Raw genomic sequence first — 24790 nt, 5'->3', positions numbered from 1 at the left:
AGGGCCCTCTGGAGTTCGTCTAGGCCCAGCGCTGCGCAAAGCGCGACGCCCTCGATGATCACCTCACGCTGCCCGGCGCCTCGCCGGGGCGGCTTCCGAGCGAGGGCCTCTCCGGCGGCCCCTCGGCATGGCGGCCGCCAGCTGCCGCCACTCCGCGCCCTCCCCCGAAATGGCGGGCGGCCGCCCTGCTCCCCGGCCCCCGCCGGCGCGCGTGCGCGAGGCCTCCGCGGCCGCCCGGACTGCACCTCCCGGGAGGCAGCGCGCCGCCCCCGGCCTGCCTTGCGCCGGCTCGCGGCTGACCGCGGGGGCCGACGGGAGCTCTGCCCGCGCTAGGCCTTGCTGCAGGCGGGCGCGCGCGCGGGAGCGTTTGGCGGGAGAGGGGAAGATGGCGGCCTTCGGCGGCCGTTAGGCGGCCGCTCTCCAGCTGGTTTCCTCGAGGAGTGCTCCGTGAGCTGGTCGGCGCTATGGGCATCCGGTGGAAGAGCGACCACCTCTGGCTCTATCTGCTGGCCCTGGGCTTCGACTCAAAGGCTGACAAGAGGAACTTGGTACTGGGAGCGTAAGTGCGAGGGGGGGCCGGGGAAGGAGGAGAAGGTGGAGGCGGGGGGGGGACGACCCTTTGGCGGCCGCCAGCCCCCGAGCGGGGCCCTGGGTTTCACCCAGGAGCGCACGCCTCAAGGCGGGGGTCCTGCCGTGGCCGCCGAGGGGCGCGCTGCCCTTGTCGGTGGGTAGCACAGAGGAAATGCCTGGATTGCTGTAGTGATCTGTGTGACCCGTGTCTGAAGAAATGAAACCCAGAACCAGTAATAACTCTTACTCTCCGAGTGATGCATCCCGCACAGTCCTATGGAGAAAGTGAGCGGATCGGCTCGGTACCTCTTGGTTTGAACACTTGAGAGAAAACGCTCTCACCGAAATTATTTCAACTTTGTTAAATAGGCTGGAGGATGTATATTTTCAACTACGCAGAAAATGAAGCGCTCAATGTATAACTTATAACACTTTAATATAAAGTAGTATTTTGTAATCTTAAGCGACCGGTAAAAGTGCTGTCTTAATTCGGCATCCTAACTACTTCTGATGTAGCTGTTTATTTGTGTATTAGGAATATGTTCGATAAGCCAAACACAGGTGCGTTTCATGCCATTGCCCTCTTCTTGTTTGCTAAGCTGGATAAGCGCCGCGCAGCAAAAGCTTTCAGGTAAGTGTTTGGCTTGTGAGGTTACTGCTGTGCACGTAATCAAGAATATGGTTTATGCAGTTGCTGAGGGCGGGAAAAAGTGGTCTCTTGGGGAATGCTGTGGAAAAAGAACATACAGTCAGAGAATTTGTTTCCTCTTGATCACAACTCTGTAATGTATCAGAAAACTTGCCTTAATTAAAGTTGTTTCTGATAGTATCTGTAACTTGGCGAGTTGGGTAGGACCTTTCATAGCTGCAAAGTAATCTACCTTTCCCATTCATTTCCCTGACCAAATAGTGAGTAACATTTCCCAGTTATGGATTGCTGCCAGGACCTTCAACATGGCAAGAACCCCATCCCCCTTAATGTTTTTCCTCGTATAGCTGAGCTATTTTAGCTTCCACATTAAAGAAACAACTGGAGCAAGACCAGTGATATGAAAATTGACAGCGTTCTGACCCCTTTTTTTCCCCCTTTTCCTGAGCTAAAAAGAGCTGCAGACAAATCTGTCTCTGAAATAGTCTGTAACTAACTTCTTATGGTAAGAAAACCTTGTTGTTTAACAAACTTTTAGCTATTCTTGGTCTAGGCTATAGCATTTTCAGGCTTCTCCAGGAGGCATCACTAAGAAGTCTTTGTTGTAGTCTTGTTCTTGTAATGGCTAATTAGGTAACTGAATATTTGAACATGTTTTGAAATTACTTTTTCTTTTTTTTTTCTCCTTTTCCCACATCCTTTATAAATGGAAAGAGACTGTTCCTTTCCATTAGCAAAGTTCTCAAATCCTGAATTTAGGAAGAAGTGCTGTATGTGGCTAAAAGACATTGCTGTGAGTATTATGAAGAAGGGAAATCGATGTTCTACTGGTTTCTGTGGCCTCAGTCTTTTTTTGAGAGAATATGTAGTGCTTTCAAATAAGAGTTTTAAATAAGGTGGTTTTACCAAAGAATTCAGTTTTACCTTGTTTGAGGAAAAAATTGTGGCATGGTGGAACTGAAAGTGGTTTCATGTGCATGAAAACCTTTTTTTAACCTTAGTCTTTCCTTATGTATGGGGAAAGGGACTGAAGTTTAAGGTGATCTTTCTAAAGGAAAAGAGATAAACCAAAACTGATTGCTCAGGTATCATTGGTTATTATGTTATCTTCTCATGCTGCCTTTATTTTAATGATAGTTCTAGAAATCAGGTCTTTAGGTACTGGAACACTTATTTTTTAGTAGTAATGTACAAGGTGAAAGCCAACAATGCAATATCTTTAGAACAAGGTACACTGATTAATGACTTTAGTAGAAAATATGAAAGTAAACTTGAATGTTTTTTCAAAGGTAGGGATTACCAGTTAGGAGTGAGAAGGGCAGCGATTTCTAATGTTTACCCAACACTGATTTCAGTCTTTGCGTTGAAACCGTCTTACGTACAGAACTAGGAATGGTGGGGGGAACATTCAAAAAGTTTTAGTCTCTTCTGCTGACTAGACTAGATGTCAACTGTGGTGGCGAAGTAGTTTAGCTTTGCATCAAGCTTGCTAGCAAGTAGGCTGCAGTGTTTTGGTACTCGGCTAAATGTTTGATGGCTGTTGTTTAGGCTTTATTTCTTAGATTAGTTTTGTGTTTAAAACTAATTTAACTTTTCTAGAGTAAAGACCGACGCTCTTTTCCACAAATCACACCTTCTTCACTTAGTTCTCCTGGTGGTCCTAAATTTGTTCAACTCTTCTATCAGTTTGCAAGACATGTGATGATTGAGGACATGAAAAGGAACTCTGTAGGTAAGCTGTAATGTAACAATAAAAATGCTTCATTTGTCATGTTTGACAGTGAATCTGTCAAATCTTTAATATATGCCAAGAGTTTTAAGTAGTTTTGAGTCAGCTGCTCAGTTCAAAATCTTTCACAGGGTTCTGTGCACTTGCACAGAGCTACTGCTGATAGAACAGTGCAGATTGTTTTGCTTTCTGTTGCTTTATGGGTCCTGCTCCAAAGTTCATCTGTGTAATGCTGTACACCATTACCCACACAAGCGATGGTTTGGTCTAAAGGTATTGGACCCCTATACTACACTCTTTCTCACAACTTGAGGAATTCTGAAGGATCAGAACTGTCTATTCTAGGCATCTTGTATTGTTTAGGGGACCTAAAGAATAGGGAAAGGGAGTGAGAGTGAGGGAATGAAAATTACACAACAGAAAGAACTGGCAAAAAAGACAGTACACTGCATACTCTATTTCAGTCTTGGTAAAATGGGCGTCTTGATTTGTGATCCTTTCAATTCAAACTAGGTAGATTAGGAAGTTGTCTGTCTGCTAAAAGTGAATGATCTAATCCAAACATTGACTTTCATTTAGGCGCTGATATACCTTTTGCTGAAGCTGTGAGGTTGAGCCCTAAAGATATGTACATGGCAAATGCAAGACGTAGAGTTGCATACAATAAACTTCTGCAAATTTTTCAAAAGGAAGATTTTGTTATTAAAGAATATAAGAAAAAAGCACAGTAAGTAATGCATTTAAAGAAGTGGAGACTTTTCATAAAAGCTGACTTTTTTGTGTGTGTTTTAAAAGGATTTGAGGAGACTGCATCTGCTTTACCTCATGAGTTCTGTTGAGCTTCTCCCCATTTTTTTCCCCTTTACCTTCTTTAATTTACAGTTCTACTATTTGTAGGGTCTTTTGTGAAGCATAGTAGTCTAAAGAAATTCTTCAGTTAGGAGATGCTGTATTTTGGAAGATACAGTTACTTGGGCATTAAAAATGATCAGGGTATTCTGCATGTATAGCACTACGTTTTTTTTGACATCTGAAGGGTCATATCTTGGAATATAGCTGTCTCGGGATAAAACATTTGGTCTTTGCTTAATCACCATGGGACACATTTTATTTACATAATCCTTAATTATATCACAAAAATTATGCTATTCTTTATTCTTGTGTATGGAAAATGTTCCCAGTGTGAGAAACAAGAATAACTGGAACTTTCTGTGCAGGCCCAGAGTTACATATCATTGGAATTTACAGAATTTGGGTGGGATAGTTTACAGGACTGGAGCACTGTTATGGACAGTTGCAAGCTGTTCAGTAAATGGCAGAAAAGGAGGAGGACTTGCACCGTAGGCCAAAGAGCAGTTTCAGCGCATGTACCATACCTCCATACAAGATGACCGGTCTGTTTCAGGCCTTTCAGATCAGGGGGTTTAGCATCAAGGGAGACCTCATGGTGGGTGTCTACTATACACCTCTTCCTCTATACTGGGGAAGGTATATGAAGTCTTCAGACAAATCAAACACACCTCAGACCTGCAGGCCTTGAGTCTTGTAGAGGACTTCAGCTTACCCTAGTATTTGCTGGGAAAACAGTACAGTGGTGCATTAGCAATCTGCGAAACTGGAGTGCATTGAGGATGACTTTGTAATGCAATTACTGGGTGTGCTGAGTAGGAGTGGTGCTCTTTTGAACTCACTGCTTACAAGTAAGAGAAACTTTACTGGAGATGTAACAGCCAACATGAACTTTATGGTCACTGCAGCCAAGACCGTAGAACTTAAGATCCTAAGGAACATGAGGAAGACAAGAACAGTGACACTGGACTTAAAAGAGCAGACTTCCACTTGCCCAGGGAACTGCTAGGCAGTACCCTTTGGAAAGCAGAAGGGCTCAGGAGTGCTAGGATAGGATTTCAGAGATCCTTGCTGAAATGCAAGCATGGTCCATCCATGTAAGTGGAAAAAGAAGCAGGCATAACAGGAAACCAACCTGGTTAAAACAGTGAGCTAGTGATAGAGCTCAGAAACCAAAGCAGCAGCATATGGAATATGGAAAAGGGGACTGACTCCCGCACATAAATACAGAAATATTTCCTAGGTGTCTAGTGATGTAGTTGATGAAGGCCGAAGTTCAGCTAAAGCTCCCTGAAAAAAGGCTTCCATAGGTATGTTGTTAGGAAGTGGAAGTACATGGGGGGGGTTAGGTCTGCTTCTAAATGAAATGGTAAGTTAAGTTACAAGTGTCACAGGCTGAAATATCTAATGCCTTCTTTGCCTCAGTCTTCATGGGTAAGGTCAGTAGCCCAGTCTCTGTGCCAAGAAGCAATGATGAAAGAAGCAACAAACCACTGATAGTAGAAGACGATAAAGCGGACGTTCATCTGTAGAAACTGGACATACACAAACCTTTGCTACCTGATGGAATGCATCCAAGGGTCCAGAGATACTTACCTGGCATCGTTTCAGAACTAGTCTGTCATCTTTGGAAAGATAGAAGGCTAGTTAAGAGGGTGAGCTCCAAGGGTGGTAGTGCCTCAGAGTCTAACTGGTAGCTGATCATGAGTGGAGTTCCTCTGGGGCTGATCCTGGGTCTTATACTATTCCTTGTCTTCATAAGGGTTATGGATGACAGGATTGAATGCAAGCCCACCAAACTTGCAGATGATGCCAAACTGAGGAAAGGTAGATATACTGGAATGAAGAGACATTACACAGAGGGATCTTGCTGGGTTTGGAGACTTGCCCAGCAAGAATTATGTGAGTTTTAACAAAGATCAATGTGAAGTCCTGCAGCTGGGATGGAACAATCCTCAACAGCGGCACAGGCTTGTGGGTGATTGGCTGGGGAGCAGCTCTGCTGAGAAGAACCAGAGGTGAGAATAGTGTTGGACCACAAGCTGAGCACGAGTCAGCAGTGTGCCCTGGTAGCCAAGAAGACCAGCAGCCTCCTAGGCTGTATGAAAAGGAGCACAGCCAGCAGATCAAGAGATTTCATTCTATCTGGCAAGTCTAAGGCCACGCTTGGAATATTGTGTGTTCAGTTTTGGTCCCCCCAGTTGAGGGGAGAGACTGAAAAATAGGAGAGATTCTAGCAGAGGACCACAATGATTAGAGGGTTGGAGAATCATAGAATCATAGAATCGTCAAGGTTGGAAAGGACCCTTAAGATCATCGAGTCCAACCGTTAACCTATCACTGCCAAGTCCATCTATACCATGTCCTCAAGCACCACGTCTATCCGTTCTTTAAATACATCTAGGGATGGAGACTCAACCACTTCCCTGGGCAGCCTGTTCCAATGCTTGACCACCCTTTCGGTGAAGAAGTTTTTCCTAATATCTAACCTAAACCTCCCCTGGCGCAGCTTGAGGCCATTTCCTCTCATCCTATCGCTTGTTACTTGGGAGAAGAGACCAACCCCACCTCGCTACAACCTCCTTTCGGGTAGTTACAGAGAGCAATAAGGTCTCCCCTCAGCCTCCTCTTCTCCAGACTAAACAACCCCAGTTCCCTCAGCCGCTCCTCGTAAGACATCTGCTCTAGACCCTTCACCAGCTTCGTTGCCCTTCTCTGGACACGCTCCAGCACCTCGATGTCCTTCTTGGAGTGAGGGGCCCAAAACTGAACACAGTACTCGAGGTGCGGCCTCACCAGTGCCGAGTACAGGGGCACTATCACCTCCCTGGTCCTGCTGGCCACACTATTCCTGATACAAGCCAGGATGCCCATTGGCCCTCTTGGCCACCTGAGCACACTGCTGGCTCATATTCAGCCAGCTGTTGACCAGCACCCCAGGTCCTTCTCTGCCAGGCAGCTCTCCAGCCACTCCTCCCCCAGCCTGTAGCATTGCATGGGGTTGTTGTGACCCAAGTGCAGGACCTGGCACTTAGCCTTGTTGAATCTCATACAGTTGGCCCCGGCCCATCGGTCCAGCCTGTCCAGATCCCTCTGTAGGGCCTTCCTCTCCTCCAGCAGATCGACACTTCCACCCAACTTGGTGTCATCTGCAAACTTACTGAGGGTGCACTCGATCCCCTCATCCAGATCATCAGTGAAGATGTTGAACAGGACCGGCCCCAACACTGAGCCCTGGGGAACACCACTCGTGACCGGCCGCCAACTGGATTTGACTCCATTCACCACCGCTCTCTGGGCTCGGCCGTCCAGCCAGTTTTTAACCCAGCGCAGAGTGCACTCATCCAAGCTGTGAGCAGCCAGCTTCTTCAGGAGAATGCTGTGGGAGACTGTGTCAAAGGCCTTACTGAAGTCCAAGTAGACAACACCCACAGCCTTCCCCTCATCCACTAAGCAGGTCACCTTGTCATAGAAGGAGACCAGGTTAGTGAAGCAGGACCTCCCTTTCATAAACCCATGCTGGCTGGGCCCGATCCCTCGGTTGTCCCACACTTGCTGCATAATGGCACTCAAGATGATCTGCTCCATGACCTTCCCCGGCACTGAGGTCAGGCTGACAGGCCTGTAGTTCCCTGGATCCTCCTTCTGACCCTTCTTCTAGAGGGGCGTCACATTTGCTACCTTCCAGTCATCCGGGACCTCCCCGGTTGACCAGCCTGCTGGTAAATGATGGAGAGTGGCTTGGCCAGCTCCTCTGCCAGCTCCCTCAGTATCCTCGGGTGGATCCCATCTGGCCCCATGGACTTGTGAGCATTCAGGTGGAGGAGCAGGTCAGTGACTGCCACCTCTTCAACAACTGGGGCTTCACTCTGCGTCCTATCTCCATCTCCCAGCGCAGGGGCCTGAAAAACCTGAGGATGACTAGCTTGACTATTAAAGATTGAGGCAAAGAAGGCATTAAGTACCTCTGCCTTCTCCTCATCCTTTGTGGCAAGGTTACCTTCTGCATTCAACAAAGGAGGGAGATTCTCCCTGGCCCTCCTTTTGTCACTGATATATTTGTAAAAACTTTTTTTGTTGTCTTTAACGGCGGTGGCCGGTTTAAGTTCCAGCTGTGCCTTTGCCTCTCTGATCTTCTCCCTGCATAACCTCACAACATCCTTGTAGTCCCCCTGAGTCGCCTGCCCCTTCTTCCAAAGGCGGTAGGCTCTCCTTTTTTTCCTGAGTTCCAGCCAAAGCTCTCTGTTCAGCCAGGCCGGTCTTCTCCCCCGCCCACTTGACTTGCAGCACATGGGGACGGCCTGCTCCTGTGCCTTTGAGATTTCCTTCTTGAATAACATCCAGCCTTCCTGGACTCCTTTGCCCTTCAGGACTGCCTCCCAAGGGACTCTCTTAACCAGACTCCTAAACAGCCCAAAGTCCGCCCTTCTAAAGTTCAGGGTAGTGGTTTTGCTGACCCCCTTCCTTACCTCTCCAAGAATTGAAAACTCTATCATTTCATGGTCGCTGTGCCCAAGACAGCCTCCGACCACCACATCGCCCACCAGGCCTTCTCTGTTCGTAAACAGCAGCTCCAGGGGGGCACCTCCCCTGGTTGGCTCGCTTACCAGCTGTGTCAGGAAGTTATCTCCCACACACTCCAGGAACCTCCGAGACTGCTTCTTCTCTGCTGTGTTGCATTTCCAGCAGATATCTGGTAAATTGAAGTCTCCCGCGAGAACAAGGGCTAGGGATTGTGAGACTTCAGCCAACCGCTTGTAGAATACTTCATCTGTTTCCTCATCCTGGTTGGGTGGTCTGTAACAGACTCCCACCAGGATATCTGCCTTGTTAGCGTTCCCTGTGATCTTTACCCATAAGCACTCAACCTTATCATTACTGTCATTAAGCTCTAGACAGTCAAAACACTCCCTAACATACAGGGCTACCCCTCCCCCTCTCCTTCCTTGCCTGTCCCTTCTAAAGAGCTCATATCCATCCATTGCAGCACTCCAGTTGTGTGAGTCATCCCACCATGTTTCCGTGATGGCGACCACATCATAGTTTTCCTGTCGCACAGTGGCTTCCAGCTCCTCCTGTTTATTGCCCATGCTGCGTGCATTGGTGTAAATGCACTTCAGTTGGCCTATAGATCTCTTCACCAACACAGGCATGCCATCCCTAGGCTCATCCCTAGCAAGCCTGGTTTTATGCCCTTCCCACTTCACATTTAGTTTAAAGCTCTCTCAATGAGGCCTGCTAACTCCTGAGCCAGAATCCTTTTCCCCCTTTGCGACAGGTGAACCCCATCTGTCTCCAGCAGGCCTGGTGCCATGTAAACTGCCCCATGGTCGAAAAACCCAAAATTCCGCCGCTGGCACCAGCCTCCAACTTGACACATATGAGTAAAAGCTGTAGAAATTGGGTTTGTTTAACCTGAGGAAGACAAAGCTCAGGGGATTTAATCACAATCTTCCAGTTTCTAAGAGGTAGTTGTAGAGAAGATGGAGCTACTCTTTTCACAAGGATGTATGGTGACAGGACAAGAGGCAACAGGCCCAAGGTGCTTAAGGGAAAACTCCATCTGGATGAAAAAAAAAAAAAAATCTCATGTGAGAACAACTAAACACTGGAATAGGTTGGCCAGAAAAGTGGTGGAATATTCCTTGCTGGAAACATTCAAGACTTGGCTTGACAGGGCCATGAGTAACATAATTGAAGGCTCTGCTTTCAATAGAAGGCTCAACAATATAATATCCAGAGGTCAAAGTCTCCTAAACTTCTCTAATTTCTGTAATTCTTCATCTCCTCTCACCCTGCATGGGAAGAGTTAGTGCTCTTGCTTACCTTGTGAGTGGTACCCTTCAAAAATATAATTCTGTCTAGTTTTTTCATTCTCAGCAAGGCATCAGAACTCTGAAGATCCTTTAGAATTCAGCATGGTTCAGTGTTTCTGAAAATCAGGCCACTGTGTTTTTACATGCTTAAAAATTTAATAAAAGCACTTTGGCTTTGGTAAAAGAGCTTTGGTGGTCTAGCTGCTTGTACTCCAGTATTCTGTTCTCTGTTTTTTTGGAACTGTGGGATTTGGGTATAATTGCTCAATATATTTGGAGGTTTATATTGATAAAGTACATTTCTAGTAACTTCATTATTGTTCTTGTGTCTAAGAAAAGCTGTTCCATTGCAATAGAATAAGCGACAGCTTAATTGCTTAATTTTCAAATATCTTACTTGCTTTCCTGGCTGTCTTTCTGCACAAAGTCATGGTGAGGAAGTCAAGGATAATCCACCCCCCCACCCCCCCCACCCCACCCCCCCCCGCCTTGCAAAACTGCCTCAGTATGCAGATTTGGAAAGACTGAGCATGATTGGTTAGTGATTGTAAGGAATTCTGAGAATAGCAGAGTAGAAACTTGGATTTTTTTAAAAATCTGTGGTAACTTAACTTTTTTCCTAGGCTTTTAATTAAAGAAATAAACCAGATAAAGTCTGAATATGCAGTCCTGCAGATACAGTCTTGCAGGTAAGTGTTTTTCCTTGTAACTAAGTTAGCATATACAAAATCAATTTCTTACTCAATGTTATGAAATATGAACTATAATTTCATTGTAGTCCACTTGAACTTTTATTTTGCATGTGCATATAGGATGAAACAAAATGACCAAAACAAAAATGACAAAACTGAGCGAATTCAAAAGGTGAGCATTTTTTTTCCTGCTGTGGCAGTGTACTGTATTTCAGCACTTGCTCTCAGATACTGTTATTTCCACTTGTCTAGCTGTGATTATGCTAGCCCCTTCATCCCCCTTTATGCTGTTTTACCCTGTCATTATAGGTGGCAAACATTTTAACGTGGCATTTTTGTCCTTCTTGCCTATTAAGGTCCGCAGTATGTGGACACTTATAATGGGAATGCTTACATCTCTGAAAAAGGAAAAGGAAGTTGTGGATTCTGTACTTCACCCACTTGAAAACTGTGTTGGTCAGTGCATTTTAGACGGAACTAATGTTGTTTTCAGTGTTCCACAGCTGTTGCTTCACAGAGTTGAAAGTGACATAGACCAAGTAAGTAAGTTTTGTAGGTTTTGTCCTTCTTGCTAAACTGTAGGTGTTTTTGTTTTTGTTTTGTCCCTAGGGTTGTAATTAGATACCTTTAAAAAAAAACAAAAACTTTACAGATGTGAAGTACTTCACAGTACTTCACAGATGATAAGAGATGATTGCTCAAGAATAGAGAAAATATGTGTAATTTGTATGTAAAAGTTTGCTATGATTATGCTGCTGTTTTGTATTGGTTGTGTTTCAACCATTAACTTTTTAAGTACAATAACTGCATTGGTATGTCTGCCTGATTAGTACTTGATTTTTTTGCTGTTTAGACATTAAACAGTTGACCAGTTTAACTGTTGCTTTAACTAATGGGCTTTTGTTTCCAGTGTGTAGTATATGGTGCTGTTTAGGTCTGCCACATCTTTTGGGGCAGTGGTTAAACAGAATACCTCATTAGTTGAAGTTTTCTTAGTTTGTATTGCTTTATGGGCTGCATTCAAGCAGCTGATTCTAGAAAATAAACCTGAGGCTTAAATCTAGAGTGTGTTTTTTGAAAAATGAAACAATCAGGAGCTGAATCAAAACACAAAGTGGAACTTTGTATCCCTGCTCAGACTACAGAAGACATAACTTTCTGATACTAATGCTGTTCACTGGTGCTTTTTTTTCTTGCTTGCTGTACTTCAAGCTTTGCACAGGAAATGTATATGAAGCTGAAAAGCTGAATTTCTTAACAGTCATTCAGTTATTAAATGAAGCCCTGAGGACATTGAGGGATGAACATTGTCAATATGAATTTAAAGACCTTCATGTCATTGAGAGTAGAATTACGCTCTTCAATAAAATACTGCAGGATTTGGCAGCAAAGAGGTAATTGTCTGGAAATTTTCTCTTGTTCCTTGTTCTTTAGTCTACAGGCTTTGTACATTGGAGTCTCTTCTAAAATAATATCATTTATAGCAAGAACATGTTGGTTCAATCTTTTTCCTTTGCCTCTGGGAAATTCACATTTGTCTTGAGTACGTATGTAACTTTTAACTGAGATTCTTCTTGGTAACTTCAGCTTTTTGCCCTTGCTTCATTAGTATTTTAGGCTTTGTTCCTGAGGACCTCATTTGCTAGCTGATCTGATTTTTTTTTTCCTTGTTATGTTAATCAGTTCTGGGATTTTAAAACTTTATCTGAAACTGGCTTAGGGAAAGTTTAAGTGTGTATCTCATTGTGCGTATGTATTTTAGTATAGTTCTTCCAATTCTACTGTAAGAAACATGAAGAATACCTAGCAGCTGCTTTTTAGGCTGTGAATTTCAGTTAGTTCTTAGTGCATGCACAAATGCATGAATAAGTTGATACATATCAAAGATTTTGCAGGATAAGGGGAACACATAATACTCTCCATCTTTATGCTTAATTGTTATGTCCACCGACAGGTGTGTTACGTTCATTTTCCATGCTTGTATGTTACAGGCTAACAATAGAGCAACAGCATTGTGTGTCAGCAAGTGAAAGTGTTTCTAGAAAACAGGAAGACTGGGATGTGAAGTGGAAAAGCTTTCTTAGCCCGTACCTTTTTAATTTAATCTTGGATCAGGATCCAGTAAGTAGTGTTCAATTTGTCTGATTCTGGGGAAGAGAAAGGGTGAAGATGAGAGAGGATGTACATCTAAGCTGGTGTGTTCTATTGCAACACTTAACCTTTATATGTAAGCTTAGGGAATCAGATAGTACAATATAGCAGAAATTGCTTTATGAAGTAGTCTTTCTTAATGACAGCTGGTGTCTTTATTTGAGATGGGTGATGGAACCATCTTGTCAAGACAATAGATCAGCATAAGAGTGAGCTGATAGGTTTTGGTTTTGTCCATGTCCATCCCCCCCATGGAAATTGAGCTTTCATGTGCTGTCAGTCTGAACATCTGCTGAGTTATGTTTTTCCCTTTTAAAGTGATCTGGCTGATGAATGAACAATAAGTTCCATTCTGATGCTCACATTGATACAGGGATCTGAGGTTATACCCTTGCCTAGTTACCCATCAGAGAAAGGAAGAGTTTCACCTTGAGTCTGACAGCTGATTTGCAGAAAAGTTGTTGTAAATAATTGTCTGTTAATTGCTGTTGATATGCAGATTTTTTTCAGCCTGCTTGTGTAACTTCTTTTTTCTTTTGAAAGGCATTTTATCTGTTAAGAGCTTCATCACCCCATTCTTGGGATCTTGCAGAAGAACAAGATAATGACAACATTAGTGTAATTTGTCAACAACTAGTATCATATTCAGGTGGGTGAACAGGAGAAGCTTCTTTTCCTTCTCCCCGCTGCCACAACTGTTAGAAATTACTTGGAGTCGAAAAGACTCCCTGCTTGTGTTTGTGAGTGTCTTTGATAGTCTCTGATAATCTGGTTCTGAGTGACTCCTTGCCACAATTGCCTTACATTTTTCAACCTTGTCATATCTCAGAGATTCTCTGAAGCTTTTGATATGGCAAAAAAACAATACTGGAGCTGTTTGGTGTTTTGTTGTTCTTACATGGAGGATGTTGAGACAGATTTCCATGTACAAAGGTTCATTCATGGGTTCTAGAGAATACATTCACTCTAACAGTAGAAGCTGCTCTAGGTTGGAGGAGTAATAAGCAAGAGAGAAAGAAGATAAAACTTTTCCCATTGGCCAGCTGGGAGAAGAAATTTAAGGTGTCCTCCCAGGTAAGCATCTTTCCCTGGTGCATTCTGACATACTTACTCCACAGTAAATGTGCCATTTGACCAGCACCTTACTTGGTCTGTGTGTTGGTTGCTTTCAGTCATTAGGTTAACAGTGCCGATCAGAGCTCGCTTTGATCACACACGAATGTTACACACGCTAATTGGCTGATGAGCTGATTGTATTTTACTGGGTAGTGGTTATTGACCAAGTGTTGACTGTCCCTAGTATAGAGTTGTAAATTTCAAGCTACAAAGCAGGGGTGGAAAAGGAGGGGAGAGACAGCTTGAATCATATGTTATTTGCAGTCCCTTTTAGGAAAAATGTCATAGCAGACGTGTGTTGGAATTTCAAGCTGCAAAGCAACAGGGAGAAGATTCTTTTGGTTACAAAGGTGAAAGCACTGCTCCAGCAGTCTGAGGGTATGTAGGTGTAAGACTAGAAGCTGCAAAGCAAAGGCTGCAGAATTGCAAATCGACGGTCATTTGCCTTAAAATTTTCAAAGATTAAATCACTGTGCAGTAATGCTGTGAGCTTCTGGTGATATCAGAAAGCTTGAGACAAACTGGTGTCTGTGGCATTCTCTCTACTCTGTGGCTAAGATGCTTGATCTGAGAATCCAGCCACTAAGAGAACTAACTTTCTGCTTGTTAACATGGTAAGCTCTAAAAAAAAGTGTTAATCTCACCTAACTTCTTGAAGTGAGCTTGGATTTTGGAGGTGTTCTTGAGGCGCGTACAAAAGGAAATGCCATTTATGTTTGTAGAAGCTGAAATTCAGGGTTAGGAGAGAACTAATGAGATTAAACTTTGGCTGTTTATCCAAATGATGTGCCAAAATAGATAGATATTTTTTAGGAGAGTCCTGAGCTGAGGTACATGTACCTCTGATAATGTGCAAAACATTTCCTTACAGTGTGCCTTGCCTTGCTTGGACTGAGGCAGTGTTGATCAGAGGGATGAGTATGTCCACAGAGATATTTATTGATAAATGCAGGTGAAGACGGTGGGGAAAACGTGAGTGGAATTTTGCTTTGTGGAATTGATGTGCCACACAATTGATGCATATGTGAAGAGGAGGGGATAATGATGACATGTGGCTGGGACTGTAGTTTGAAGGAAGGTGGAATGTATGATTGATATGTGCAGGGCAGCAGATAGATAGAATCATGCCTCTCAAACATGCGTTCAGGAATGGCATAAATAGGTGCTGGCTGCTAGTGGCATCTGTGGTTGCGGGTGGTACCTGAGCAAAAGGATTTCACTGTCCTGCTTATGTATTAATTTCTTTTTCTTGAAGTATTCATAAAGTCCATCCTGTGCATAGTCTACAGAAGTGGTCTGAGTCACTTATGTCACCTGGGAGGCCTGAGCAAAAAAAAATGGAAGCAATAAGAAAACTCTTGACTTGCTTTTCTAGATGTTTATGACTCTGTTCCTGAAGTACGTTACAAGAAAGACGATGAGGCATTGGAAACTATGATGGATAAGTCAACACCACCACCCAGATGGTATGATGTTAATGAGAAATTGATAAAAAAGCAGTGAGGAAAAAAATAGAAATTTACTTGTTCGAGTTGAATATATTGCATCTCTTGATCCTTAGTGGAATACTTCAGTAGCCCACTCTTTACATGTCACATCCACCTGATTTAGCAAGATAGTCCTAAAGTAACTGCTGCTTTCTCCAGCTGGTGACCGATTGATCAACTGATTGCTGCTGGATAGGATGTGCGTTTTCATGATCAAGATCATTTCATGATCAAGATCATTCACATCCTGAATAGGATGTGCATATTCCTTGTATCAGGAATACTGTGGCCAGCAGGACCAGGGAGTTGACTGTCCCCCTGTACTCGGCACTGGTGAGGCCGCACCTGAACTGTGTTCAGTTTTGGGCCCCTCACTCCAAGAAGGACATGGAGGTGCTGGAGCGAGTCCAAAGAAGGGCAATGAAGCTGCTGAAGGGTCTAGAGCAGATGTCTTATGAGGAGTGGCTGAGGAAGCTGGGGTTTTTTAGCCTGGAGAAGAGGAGGCTGAGGGGAGACCTTACTGCTCTCTATAACTACCTGAAAGGAGGTTGTAGTGAGGTGGGTTTCGGTCTCTTCTCCCTAGTAACAAGTGATAGGATGAGAGGAAACGGCCTCAAGCTGCGCCAGTGGAAGTTTAGGTTGGACATTAGGAAAAACTTCTTCACCGAAAGGGTGGTCAAGCACTGGAACAGGCTGCCCAGGGAAGTGGTTGAGTCTCCATCCCTGGAAGTATTTAAAAGACGGGTAGACGTGGTGCTTGAGGACATGGTATAGTGGTGGACTTGGCAGTGCTAGGTTAATGGTTGGACTCGATGATCTTAAGGGTCTTTTCCAACCTTAATGATTCTATAATTCTAAGTTGCAAGGTTTCTATCTCACTTTTTAACTATGTTCTTTCAAGTTTTAAGACGTGGGTGGAGAAAAGAGAGAATTCTATTTCTTAGGCTGGTTTGAGGTGGGCATATATGTTCAGTATACCCTGAGAATAAAAGAACAGACATTCACAGGAGTCCTTCTTTTGTGTTTAAAAAAAAACAAAACCAAACCAACTAAAACTGAACCAAAACAAAACCCCCTGACTCCTAAGCAGAATTACTGTGCTAAACCTTCTCAACAAGGCTTTTCTCATGAATTTTCTAAGATGACTTTGTTCCATAACTTGTCTTACTACAGTTCCAGTAAAGGATAGAACACAAAACAATGGTATTCTAAAAAGTTTTGGCTTGTTTGACATTTACTTAGTCCATGAAGGTTTCATGGCCTTTTGAATAACACTGTATTTCATAATATGACTCCTACAGATACTTGAAAGTTGCCCACTAGGGGAGAAAGTGAGTTAGCAAAGGAAGGCTGTCCTATACTTAGACATCAGTAGATGTAGTTGCATATAAGTCTCAAAAGTTGTTAACAACTAAAGCCTGGATTTCTCTCAGTGACTTCATACAGCATGGATTTTTGTCATCTTCTGATTCTAAAGACAAATAACAGCAAATATTAACGTTTTAATGTGTTTTCCCTAACACGTGAGGACTGTACCTTTGTCCTGGTTTCAGCTGGCATAGAGTTAATTTTCTTCTTAGTAGCTGGTATAGTGCTGTGTTTTGGATTTAGGATGAGAATAATGTTGACAATACCCTGATGTTTTGGTTCTTGTTAAGTAGGGCTAAGTTGTTGCTTGCAGAATAGAGAAGACTTGTTTACAAAATGTATCATAAAATCCCTTCCTTTTCTGTTTGGTAATCAAAGGGAAGAGTTTCATAATTTATTAGTTTTGGGAGGCTGATACACAACTAGGGCTAAATCTGCTCTAATTGTCACATGTTCTCCCTATAGTAAAATTGCCTTCTGATGACCGGGACGAATTGAGGGAAATCGTAACGGACAGATACGGGGCACACAATATGTAATGGCCTTGTACTAAGACTTGCATGCGGCTTGTTTAATTTGTCTCTAAAACCTCTTTTTTTTTTTTTTTTTTTTAACCCCACTTCCCCCCCACCAAGGATCTCTTCAGAACCTTTGGAGTTGTCAAAAGCATCTGAAAACAAAGACATGTTAATTGAAAAGGTTATTCTTCAGTAATTTCGTACCTGTCAAAGAAGTTAAACTTATGCTGTTTGCTTTTTACATTGATTGAAGCCTAGACTTAGTATTGTGGGGGGAGGGTTGTGGGGTTTTATTTTTTTTTAAGTAGTATTTTTACACATCTGAATCAGTCCTGTAAAACTGTAAAAGCTAGCTACCAGGGACTTCATTAAACTTTAGGAAAGGACAGTAGGAAGTAGGTGCACTTGCACCCAACTTCCAGTACAGCATGCAATGTGTCACTGATACCCTGCTTGCTGAAACACTTTTTGGTGTAAGCAGTGGTCAGACTTTGATGTTTCTTTAAGTTGTGTGTGAACTTAAGTGTTAAAATGTTGCCTAAAAGCAACTTGGATATACAGTTGGCCATTGCACAGTTGTTCACTGCAGTGTGTTCAGCGTAGTTGCAGATGAGTCATCTATGTTCTATCCAACACCCTATCCTAGCCACTACCTATGCCCTACTTTAAATAAGATTGTAAAAATATTTTGTGTTTAGTTAGAATTTAAGACTGAAGTATATTTATTGACTAAACACTAAGGCCATTACAACAGTTTGTTCATGTTAACTTTCTGATGCCTGAGTTTAAAACTTCTAATGCTTCCTGTGTATTGCTCTAGAACTTGCGTATTGAAACTTGGAAGGGGAAAAAAAGGCCTGTGCCTCCAAAGATCTTAAAGAATGGAAAGGATGAGTCTGCCACTTCAGAAATGAGGGAGAATGCAGGTGATCATGTTATCCAGACAGAGTCTCCTGTCAAAAAAGAAGATCCTCTTGAGAAAGCCAGAGATGAACTGGCCGAAGAGGTTAGGAAAAGTTATTTTTAAATTTTTTGTTTGTTTGTTTTTAAATAAATGGTCATTAAGTTCAGAGAACAAATTACTAATTATATCATAAAATGCCTCTTGTAATCCTCATACATCAAAAGTAACTTTTTTCTGCTAGATAGTAATCAGTGTCACTAAGTTTTAATCAGTGTCACTGCCCAATTAAGTACACCCTGAAAATATGGAGCTTGTGCAGTTATCATACTTATAAATCATGGTGAAGTGAATAGCACTTTCAATAGAACCATGGTATGATTTTTATCATCTCTCATACTTTAATCTATGAACCGCTGCATATATTAAGAATTCAACAGTCATTTTTGTTTCTGAAGTTATGCAAGTTAACAGGAGCTTGGGAATTTTAAGCAGCAATTTAAGTATTTCCTTTCTCAGGTATTTTATTTAAGATTTAACTGAGGAATTCCTTCACAAGATTTACTGTGAAAAGTGTCACAGCTTCATCTGGAAAGTAAATTGCATCTTTCACTGAAATAGTACAGTTATTTTTCATCTGCTAAAATGTTTTATTTATGTAAATATAGTTCTAGTCTTCATGCTTATGCAGTTTTTGACTAGCGTATTAAACATATTCTACCTGAGCACATTTTCTTATTTTAAAGATGGATTCATAGATGATGAGGGAACTTAGAACTGAATTCTGATTCAGTCCCGTATCTTCATTTTGTGTTTGTAGGACACTGTGGTCATTGTGAGGCTAAGAAGTAAATGACAGAAGAAGAGTCAGGAGATTCCAGACTCTTCAGATCATTTGGAAAGTGGGATTTATTTTGAGCAATAACTGACAGAGATAAAGAGGTTATAATTTTGTTTTCTCAGGATTTGCCCTTCTCTAACATCCTACAGGTTGCAAGAACAGTGATATCTGAGTCGCCCCACAGTAGTGAAGGAAAAGAAATGGCATTAGAAGATCTCATTAGCTCAATGGCTTTTAACCCATTTTTAACAAGGAAAGAAATTCCCCGAACTCCAGAAAATCTGCGTAAGTCTAAAACTCTGTTTTTATAATACTCATTGATTAGAAATGTGATTGGTTCATTGACATTGTACATGTCACACAAGAAGAAAAAGATAATTATTTCAGTGAAGCTGCAAGTTATCCTATTGGCTCACACTGTAACACAATATAGTAGGCCTAATAAGATGTAGGCGTAATAAGATGTGAATATGGTGAATTTGATTTAACACAGATTCCCCCCCCGCCCCGTGTAGAATCCCCTTTGTGTAGAGGAAAAAAACTAAGCATAAACAATATAAAGCAGCTATACGTCTTCCTTTTTGGGTTGCTTATGGTACTGAAGGGACAGAAGAAAAACATTGATTGAGAGTATGAAAGTACTAAAATTTTACCTTGGTTTGTTCCATTTAGTTACTGAAATTAGAAACTCATGGAGAAAAGCTATTCAGACTGAGGCCTCATCAGACATAGAGCTGGCCCCAGCTGAAGTCGTGATAGAAGAAGCTCCAATGGATGCTGGCCCTGTAATGCAGAAGGCGGTGGACTCTAGATTCGTGTGCTCTACCCATGCGTCTCTTATACCTGATGTTGATCCTCCTTTGTCAGAAAGGAAGTCCCAGTTAAGTTATACAGAATTTAGACCTCAAGAGCAGATGAGGATAAGTCATATTGAATCTGAAATTTTGGAAGCATCGGGAATGCGAGAGAGTGAGAGGACTGAAGAACAGGAATTAAAATGTATTGTTTTGAACAAAAGTTCTGTAGAAGACACCGAAGAACAGACTTTTCCACGTGTAAAGAAGAGCATGAATATTCCAGATACTTGTTCAGAAAACAATAGTAGAACAAATGTTCTACCTTCAGGCCACTTTTGGAGTTCCTTAATGGATGGGATGCTGCTTCGTAATGTGTCTTCACAGTTAAGTGCTGTCACTCATGAAGATTACTCGTTGGGGATATTGGATGAGACACTTCCAGAAGAACTTGATAACATAGATTCCAACAAATCTGCAAGCTCAGGGTCTGATTTTGATGTTATGGACGAAGCATATGTAACAGATGGTTCAAAAAATAAGGATGATACTCAAAAATATGAACAGCCCTTTCAGAACACATATGAAGCGCTGAAAAAGACTGCATTTAGAAGTGAAGAGGAGCTGCATCAGATACATAATGGAGGTGAATCTGTATGTTGTAGATCAGACTTAAGTCTTGCACCAGAAAAAAGACAAAGAGGTGAATTGTGCAGTCCTCTAGCATGCTTCTGCTTGGATGAAGAATTTACTAAGATGCCATCACCAATATCTGCTAGTGAAAGAAAATATTCCCTGTCGTCTTTGCTGGTATCCTGCCAACATCTGGAGGAAATGGCATCAATGGTACACGAAATCTCGTTAGACGTAATACATAAATTGAAGAGTAAGTGTCTATGTACTTTAGCAACAAGATTTTGTCCATTTTGCAACTGAGTATACTACCATAAATAACCAACTCTGAATAGCCAAACCCTGCTGTGTAAGTGTGGGGAGATGGATTATTTGTATGCTTATGCCTTATGGAAGATGAGACATAAAAGCAAAGGAAACATGTTTCCGTTAGTTGTATCAACATCTTGCAAGTAGGAGGAAAGGTGCTCATCTGACTTTCTAAGGTAATCTGCAGCTATTAAAAAAAAAAAAAAAAGCCTTAAGGTGCATTAGCAATGAATTAATCTGAAGTTAAATTTTGAGAATTCACAGTTAGTTTGAAATAGTGTGTTTACTCTGAAAAATTTGGCTATTTAGAAATGTGTTGTAGGTAATTGGAACTTTTGTAGAGGTCAGTCAAGTGTTCGTAGTCTGTAATACTTTATTAATAATACTTTTTATTATGAAATATCCTGCATTCCAGCCTGCCTGCCCCCTCACCCCATTTCCAACAGAAGCGTCAGCTTTGTTTAACCAGCAGTGCAGTGTTTAGGTACATGTGAGGCCAGTTTTTGAAATGCATTAATAAAAATGAGCCAATAATAGTTATATAGAAGACTTTCACCAAAATAGGTGGTATTTAATGGAGTACTAGGAATTTAACACAACAAGCTAGTCTCAAGAAGTAATGAGATTTATACTTTGTGCAAAGGCTTGCTGCAATTCAGCCTCTGCTTAAAATTGAGGTTGTACTGATAGTAGATGGTTTTACCTTACTTGGAACAATGGTCAAAATTAGAAGAACCATTTCATATATGCTTTTTTTTTTAATATACGCCAAACACTTTTGGAGCAGTATTTCTGTCAATTAATTGAATATTGTAGAGTGCTAACCAATACACTTTTTCTTCCAGATGAAGAGCAGTTGAATGAGAAGCCGGGCATGAAGGAACCAATGTCAGAATAGAATTCGTAAAGGAGAAGCATAGCCGTAGTAGCACAATTATGGTTCACTTGGGTGTGTAGCATCTTCTCCAAGCGCTGCCTAGATTGAGAAGTTGCACACCTTTCTATTTTTTTGCAGAGACTGTATTCCAGTCTACTTGTTGAAGAGTGTCAGTTGCCTGTTCTGGTTCTTCCAATTTCAAGTCATCCATAGTAGCATTCTATGTACAGCCCATCATTATGTACAGAATGATATATTCCTTCTTAAGCATGTTTTTAAAAATAGCAGATGTTGAGTAGGTGGCATAATCCTAGAAATGGAAAAACAAAGTCTCAAATGAGAAATAGTGGAATCTTTGGTGTCTCTGTCTTGCCCCTAATTCTGCCCTTGCTCCCACCAAATTTACTTGGTGCTCCGCATTCATTGGATTTTTCTCTCTTATTGAGACTTCTGGTTGATGTTGCCATCAGTGCTACCTGCTGGTAGATGCTGCTGTATTTTTGTAAACTTCCACTAAAGTTCCTGTTTCTTTAGGCATACTACTGAATAAATGCTTTATACTGAACCTGTAAAAAAAATTGTGACTTGTGGTCACTTTATTTTCAAATAGTCAATAAACATCTGTGACACTGTCATGTAAGTAACTGGTAATACTGCTTGTGGTGGTGTGTGAACATAAAAGTTGAGGTTCCAGCTGATAAACTTCTCATTGTAAAAGTACTGGCCCCTAATGTGAGTTAAGAAGTTACTGACCCCTACAGAGTTTTGAAGCATTGCTATATAAGGTTGTTTTTCTGTTCTGATATATCTTTCTCCTCCTTTCTTCCAAACCAGTTGCAAATACGTTTTAAGAAGACTCTCTACCTGTATTTGACATCTTCCTTATAAAGCAGAATTTGGAAAGCTTTATGAAAAGAGGTTTATGTGGCTGGTTGTGGAAGCTATAATGTGGCTGCTAACATGTTAACAGCTAAGAGGGAAGTGCTTCTTAATAGCCCATTTACCTGTTGATCTAACCATGGTCAAACAGCTAGAGAATTGGAAGGTCTGACTTTAGCTATTGGCTGTCTGGAACAGGCCCAGCCATGTTCCTGTGGTGGTGCATTCCCCTGCCCCAGCTTTTTCTTCTTGTGCACCTGGCAGAGCATGGGAAGTGAAGCTGCTTTACAGTCTCAGTAACTCCCATCAAAACTTGGCCTTTGTGTAACGAGTTTGGCGGTTAAGCATCCCTTGACTGTATCAAAACTTAGGTGGCTGAGGTGGGAGCAGCCCTGTCTGTACCAGGGAGGCAGCCCTGACAACCTTGGAACATATTTTTTTCCTGTACTCATCGCCATCTGGCAGCTTTGGGGCCTGTCTTGTCTAGGCTGTAACTCGGGAAGATCTGTACCAGCATCAATGGAATTTTTGAGAACTTTAGTAATCTTCAACACGGGCTGTGAATGTAGAAGGGAAATTCACTGATGCCTAAAGTCAGTCATCTCATGACCTTATGAACAGCGGTGCCAAGTTGAGACCCTTTGAGCTCTCCTGGACCGCAGCGGGCTGCACCAGAATCAACCTCTGAGTGGGACGCCTCTCAGAGCAGTGAACTTGAGCTGATCTCTGGCGCTCCTTGCTCCTTGAGATACGACCCTTGCCTGTTGAGACAGTCATTTAAAGTGAGTATTTTGCTAAATGCGGGGGAGTTCTTATTGGTACCTTTAACTGCGCGTATAATGAGTACTTAGGCCTGTTGTGTGTGTGATACAAATATTGAAGTAAACCTAATTTAATCACTTCATAGATGCTAGATTAATTAATTAGTTACTGCTAAATCTTGCGATTCTCTCTTTGCTGCAAACAAACCTTAAACTGTTGCTAAATGTATATAATCCTCCTTTTCCTCCTTGTATTTTCTTCAGACTCAACTTTCTTTATATATATATATTCCATTCATTTAATAAGTAATGGAGTGAACCTTGCGATCGAACTCTGTTAAATCACACTTCTATATATTTCTATTAAAATCACAATTTGCAAATGCCTTTGATGGTGATTTTTTTAAAGCGGATTAAGCACTCATCCGTGACAGTTCCTTGCAGACCTGGGCTCTAGAGCTTGGTGCTGGTGACTTCACAAAGGTTCCCCAGGTGACCATCAAGGCTTTCATGCCCTGATCAGAAGAGGCTTGAGAGAAGGACCGCAGAGCTCTGGTTGGGATGCCACCAGAGGAACCTGGGCATGCTGCCCCAGGGAAGGAGCTGGTCAGCTGGGGTGTGTAGTGCAGTCTGTACTAGTGTCATGTGCTCTGTCCCTGCTTCTGAAGGTTCCTAGATCTTCTGACATAATTGTCTCCAGGGACTGCTGCTGAAGAGTGTTTTTGTTTCGTTGTTTTTTTTGGGGTTTTTTTGTTGTTGTTTTTGGGTTTTTGTTTGGGTTTTTTTTTTTTTTTTCCTTTGTTCTGCTATACAGCATCTGCCGGGAAGACCTGAACCGTAACTTTTTCTTAGCAAATATGTCTCCTATATCACCTGTGCCTTCGCATGTAGTTCCATCCTTGAAGAAGTGCGTTTGTCAGCTGTGCTCCTGTGGGTATGTAAAAACGGCTGGGGGAAGGAGCTTGGAGTAACAGTTACTTGGCTAGCACACTGCACTGCTCTTTAGGCCTGCATTGTTACTCACTGCAGTAAGTTGCATGTAAAAAATTATAAATAAAGGTATCTTAGAGCATTTTTAAAGCTTTGAAACAGGAAGTATTTTTCCCCTATTCTGCCTATTTAACCACGTCATTCTTGTTTTTGTCATAGGAGTAAACAAATTCCAGGGAGGCTTCCAATTTTCCTTATGTAGGTGGACTGTATTTCTAAGAGGAGAGCTTTCCGCTTTTTGGCTATGAACTTGCTTTCAAATGGGTGTTACTGGCTTTGAGTCTGCATTTTAATTTAATACCAAGTGGTACTTCCTCTGTAAACATGCTAATTCTGGAAAAGATACAGTGGTAGAGATTTACAAATGGAAGAGACAACTGAAAATTCCAGGATTTATTGGCAGTTTTGTTAGTGTCAGTCTTGTGAATGTACACAAAGTTTTCTTGAAAGCAATGATTAGCTTTAGGCCCGTTGGCATAACGTCCATTCTCCCATGTTTGCAGGTTAAGAATAAAATTATTAGGGAAAAAAAAATCTTTCTGACTCATTCAGATTACATGCCTTAGTTTGTAAAATTAGAACAGTTAATTAGAACAGTTAAATAGGCAAAGCAAAAACCGTGCATGCAAACAAAGCAAAGCAAGGAATTCATTCCCTACTTCCCATGGGCAGGCAGGTGTTCAGCCATCCCCAGGAAAGCAGGGCTCCATCACGCGTAATGGTTACTTGGGAAGACAAACGCCATCACTCCGAACGTCCTCCCCTTCCTTCTTCCCCCAGTTTATATACTGAGCATGACGTCATATGGTATGGAATAGCCCTTTGGCCGGTCTGGGTCAGCTGTCCTGGCTGTGCCCCCT

At 42.1% G+C, this 24790-nt stretch overlaps 2 protein-coding genes across 4 annotated transcripts in view; both read left to right on the top strand.

Annotated features, from left to right (window-relative positions):
- The first annotated feature begins 318 nt into the window (after nucleotides 1-318).
- HAUS6 (HAUS augmin like complex subunit 6) lies at nucleotides 319-23249 on the top strand. Of its 3 annotated transcripts, none has more exons than XM_082337242.1 (17): nucleotides 319-559; nucleotides 1106-1201; nucleotides 1934-2012; nucleotides 2819-2951; nucleotides 3528-3675; nucleotides 10237-10302; nucleotides 10426-10477; nucleotides 10662-10844; nucleotides 11518-11699; nucleotides 12297-12426; nucleotides 13000-13105; nucleotides 14948-15038; nucleotides 17063-17126; nucleotides 17766-17951; nucleotides 18837-18972; nucleotides 19360-20367; nucleotides 21269-23249. In XM_082337242.1, the coding sequence occupies exons 1-17, from the start codon at nucleotides 465-467 to the stop codon at nucleotides 21319-21321; spliced, it is 2808 nt and encodes a 935-aa protein (XP_082193368.1). In that variant the 5' UTR covers nucleotides 319-464; the 3' UTR covers nucleotides 21322-23249. The 3 variants fall into 3 exon arrangements, with proteins under 3 accessions (XP_082193368.1, XP_082193367.1, XP_082193369.1); XM_082337241.1 differs by having other exon boundaries at nucleotides 18810-18972; XM_082337243.1 differs by having other exon boundaries at nucleotides 484-559; nucleotides 1087-1201; nucleotides 18810-18972.
- A 516-nt stretch (nucleotides 23250-23765) lies between these two features.
- Nucleotides 23766-24790, top strand: part of SAXO1 (stabilizer of axonemal microtubules 1) — a gene marked incomplete at its 3' end in the record, with an annotated part of 35204 nt that continues 34179 nt past the window's right edge. Inside the window, exon 1 of the mRNA XM_082335616.1 lies at nucleotides 23766-23874. Within this exon, the coding sequence (XP_082191742.1) occupies nucleotides 23798-23874 (77 nt within the window). The 5' untranslated portion in view covers nucleotides 23766-23797. The remainder of the gene's footprint in view (nucleotides 23875-24790) is intronic.

The sequence above is a fragment of the Platalea leucorodia genome (genome assembly GCF_965183815.1).
Source record: "Platalea leucorodia genome assembly, chromosome: Z".
In the NCBI taxonomy this organism is placed as follows: domain Eukaryota; kingdom Metazoa; phylum Chordata; class Aves; order Pelecaniformes; family Threskiornithidae; genus Platalea; species Platalea leucorodia.
This window is presented reverse-complemented; position numbering and strand designations above follow the sequence as displayed.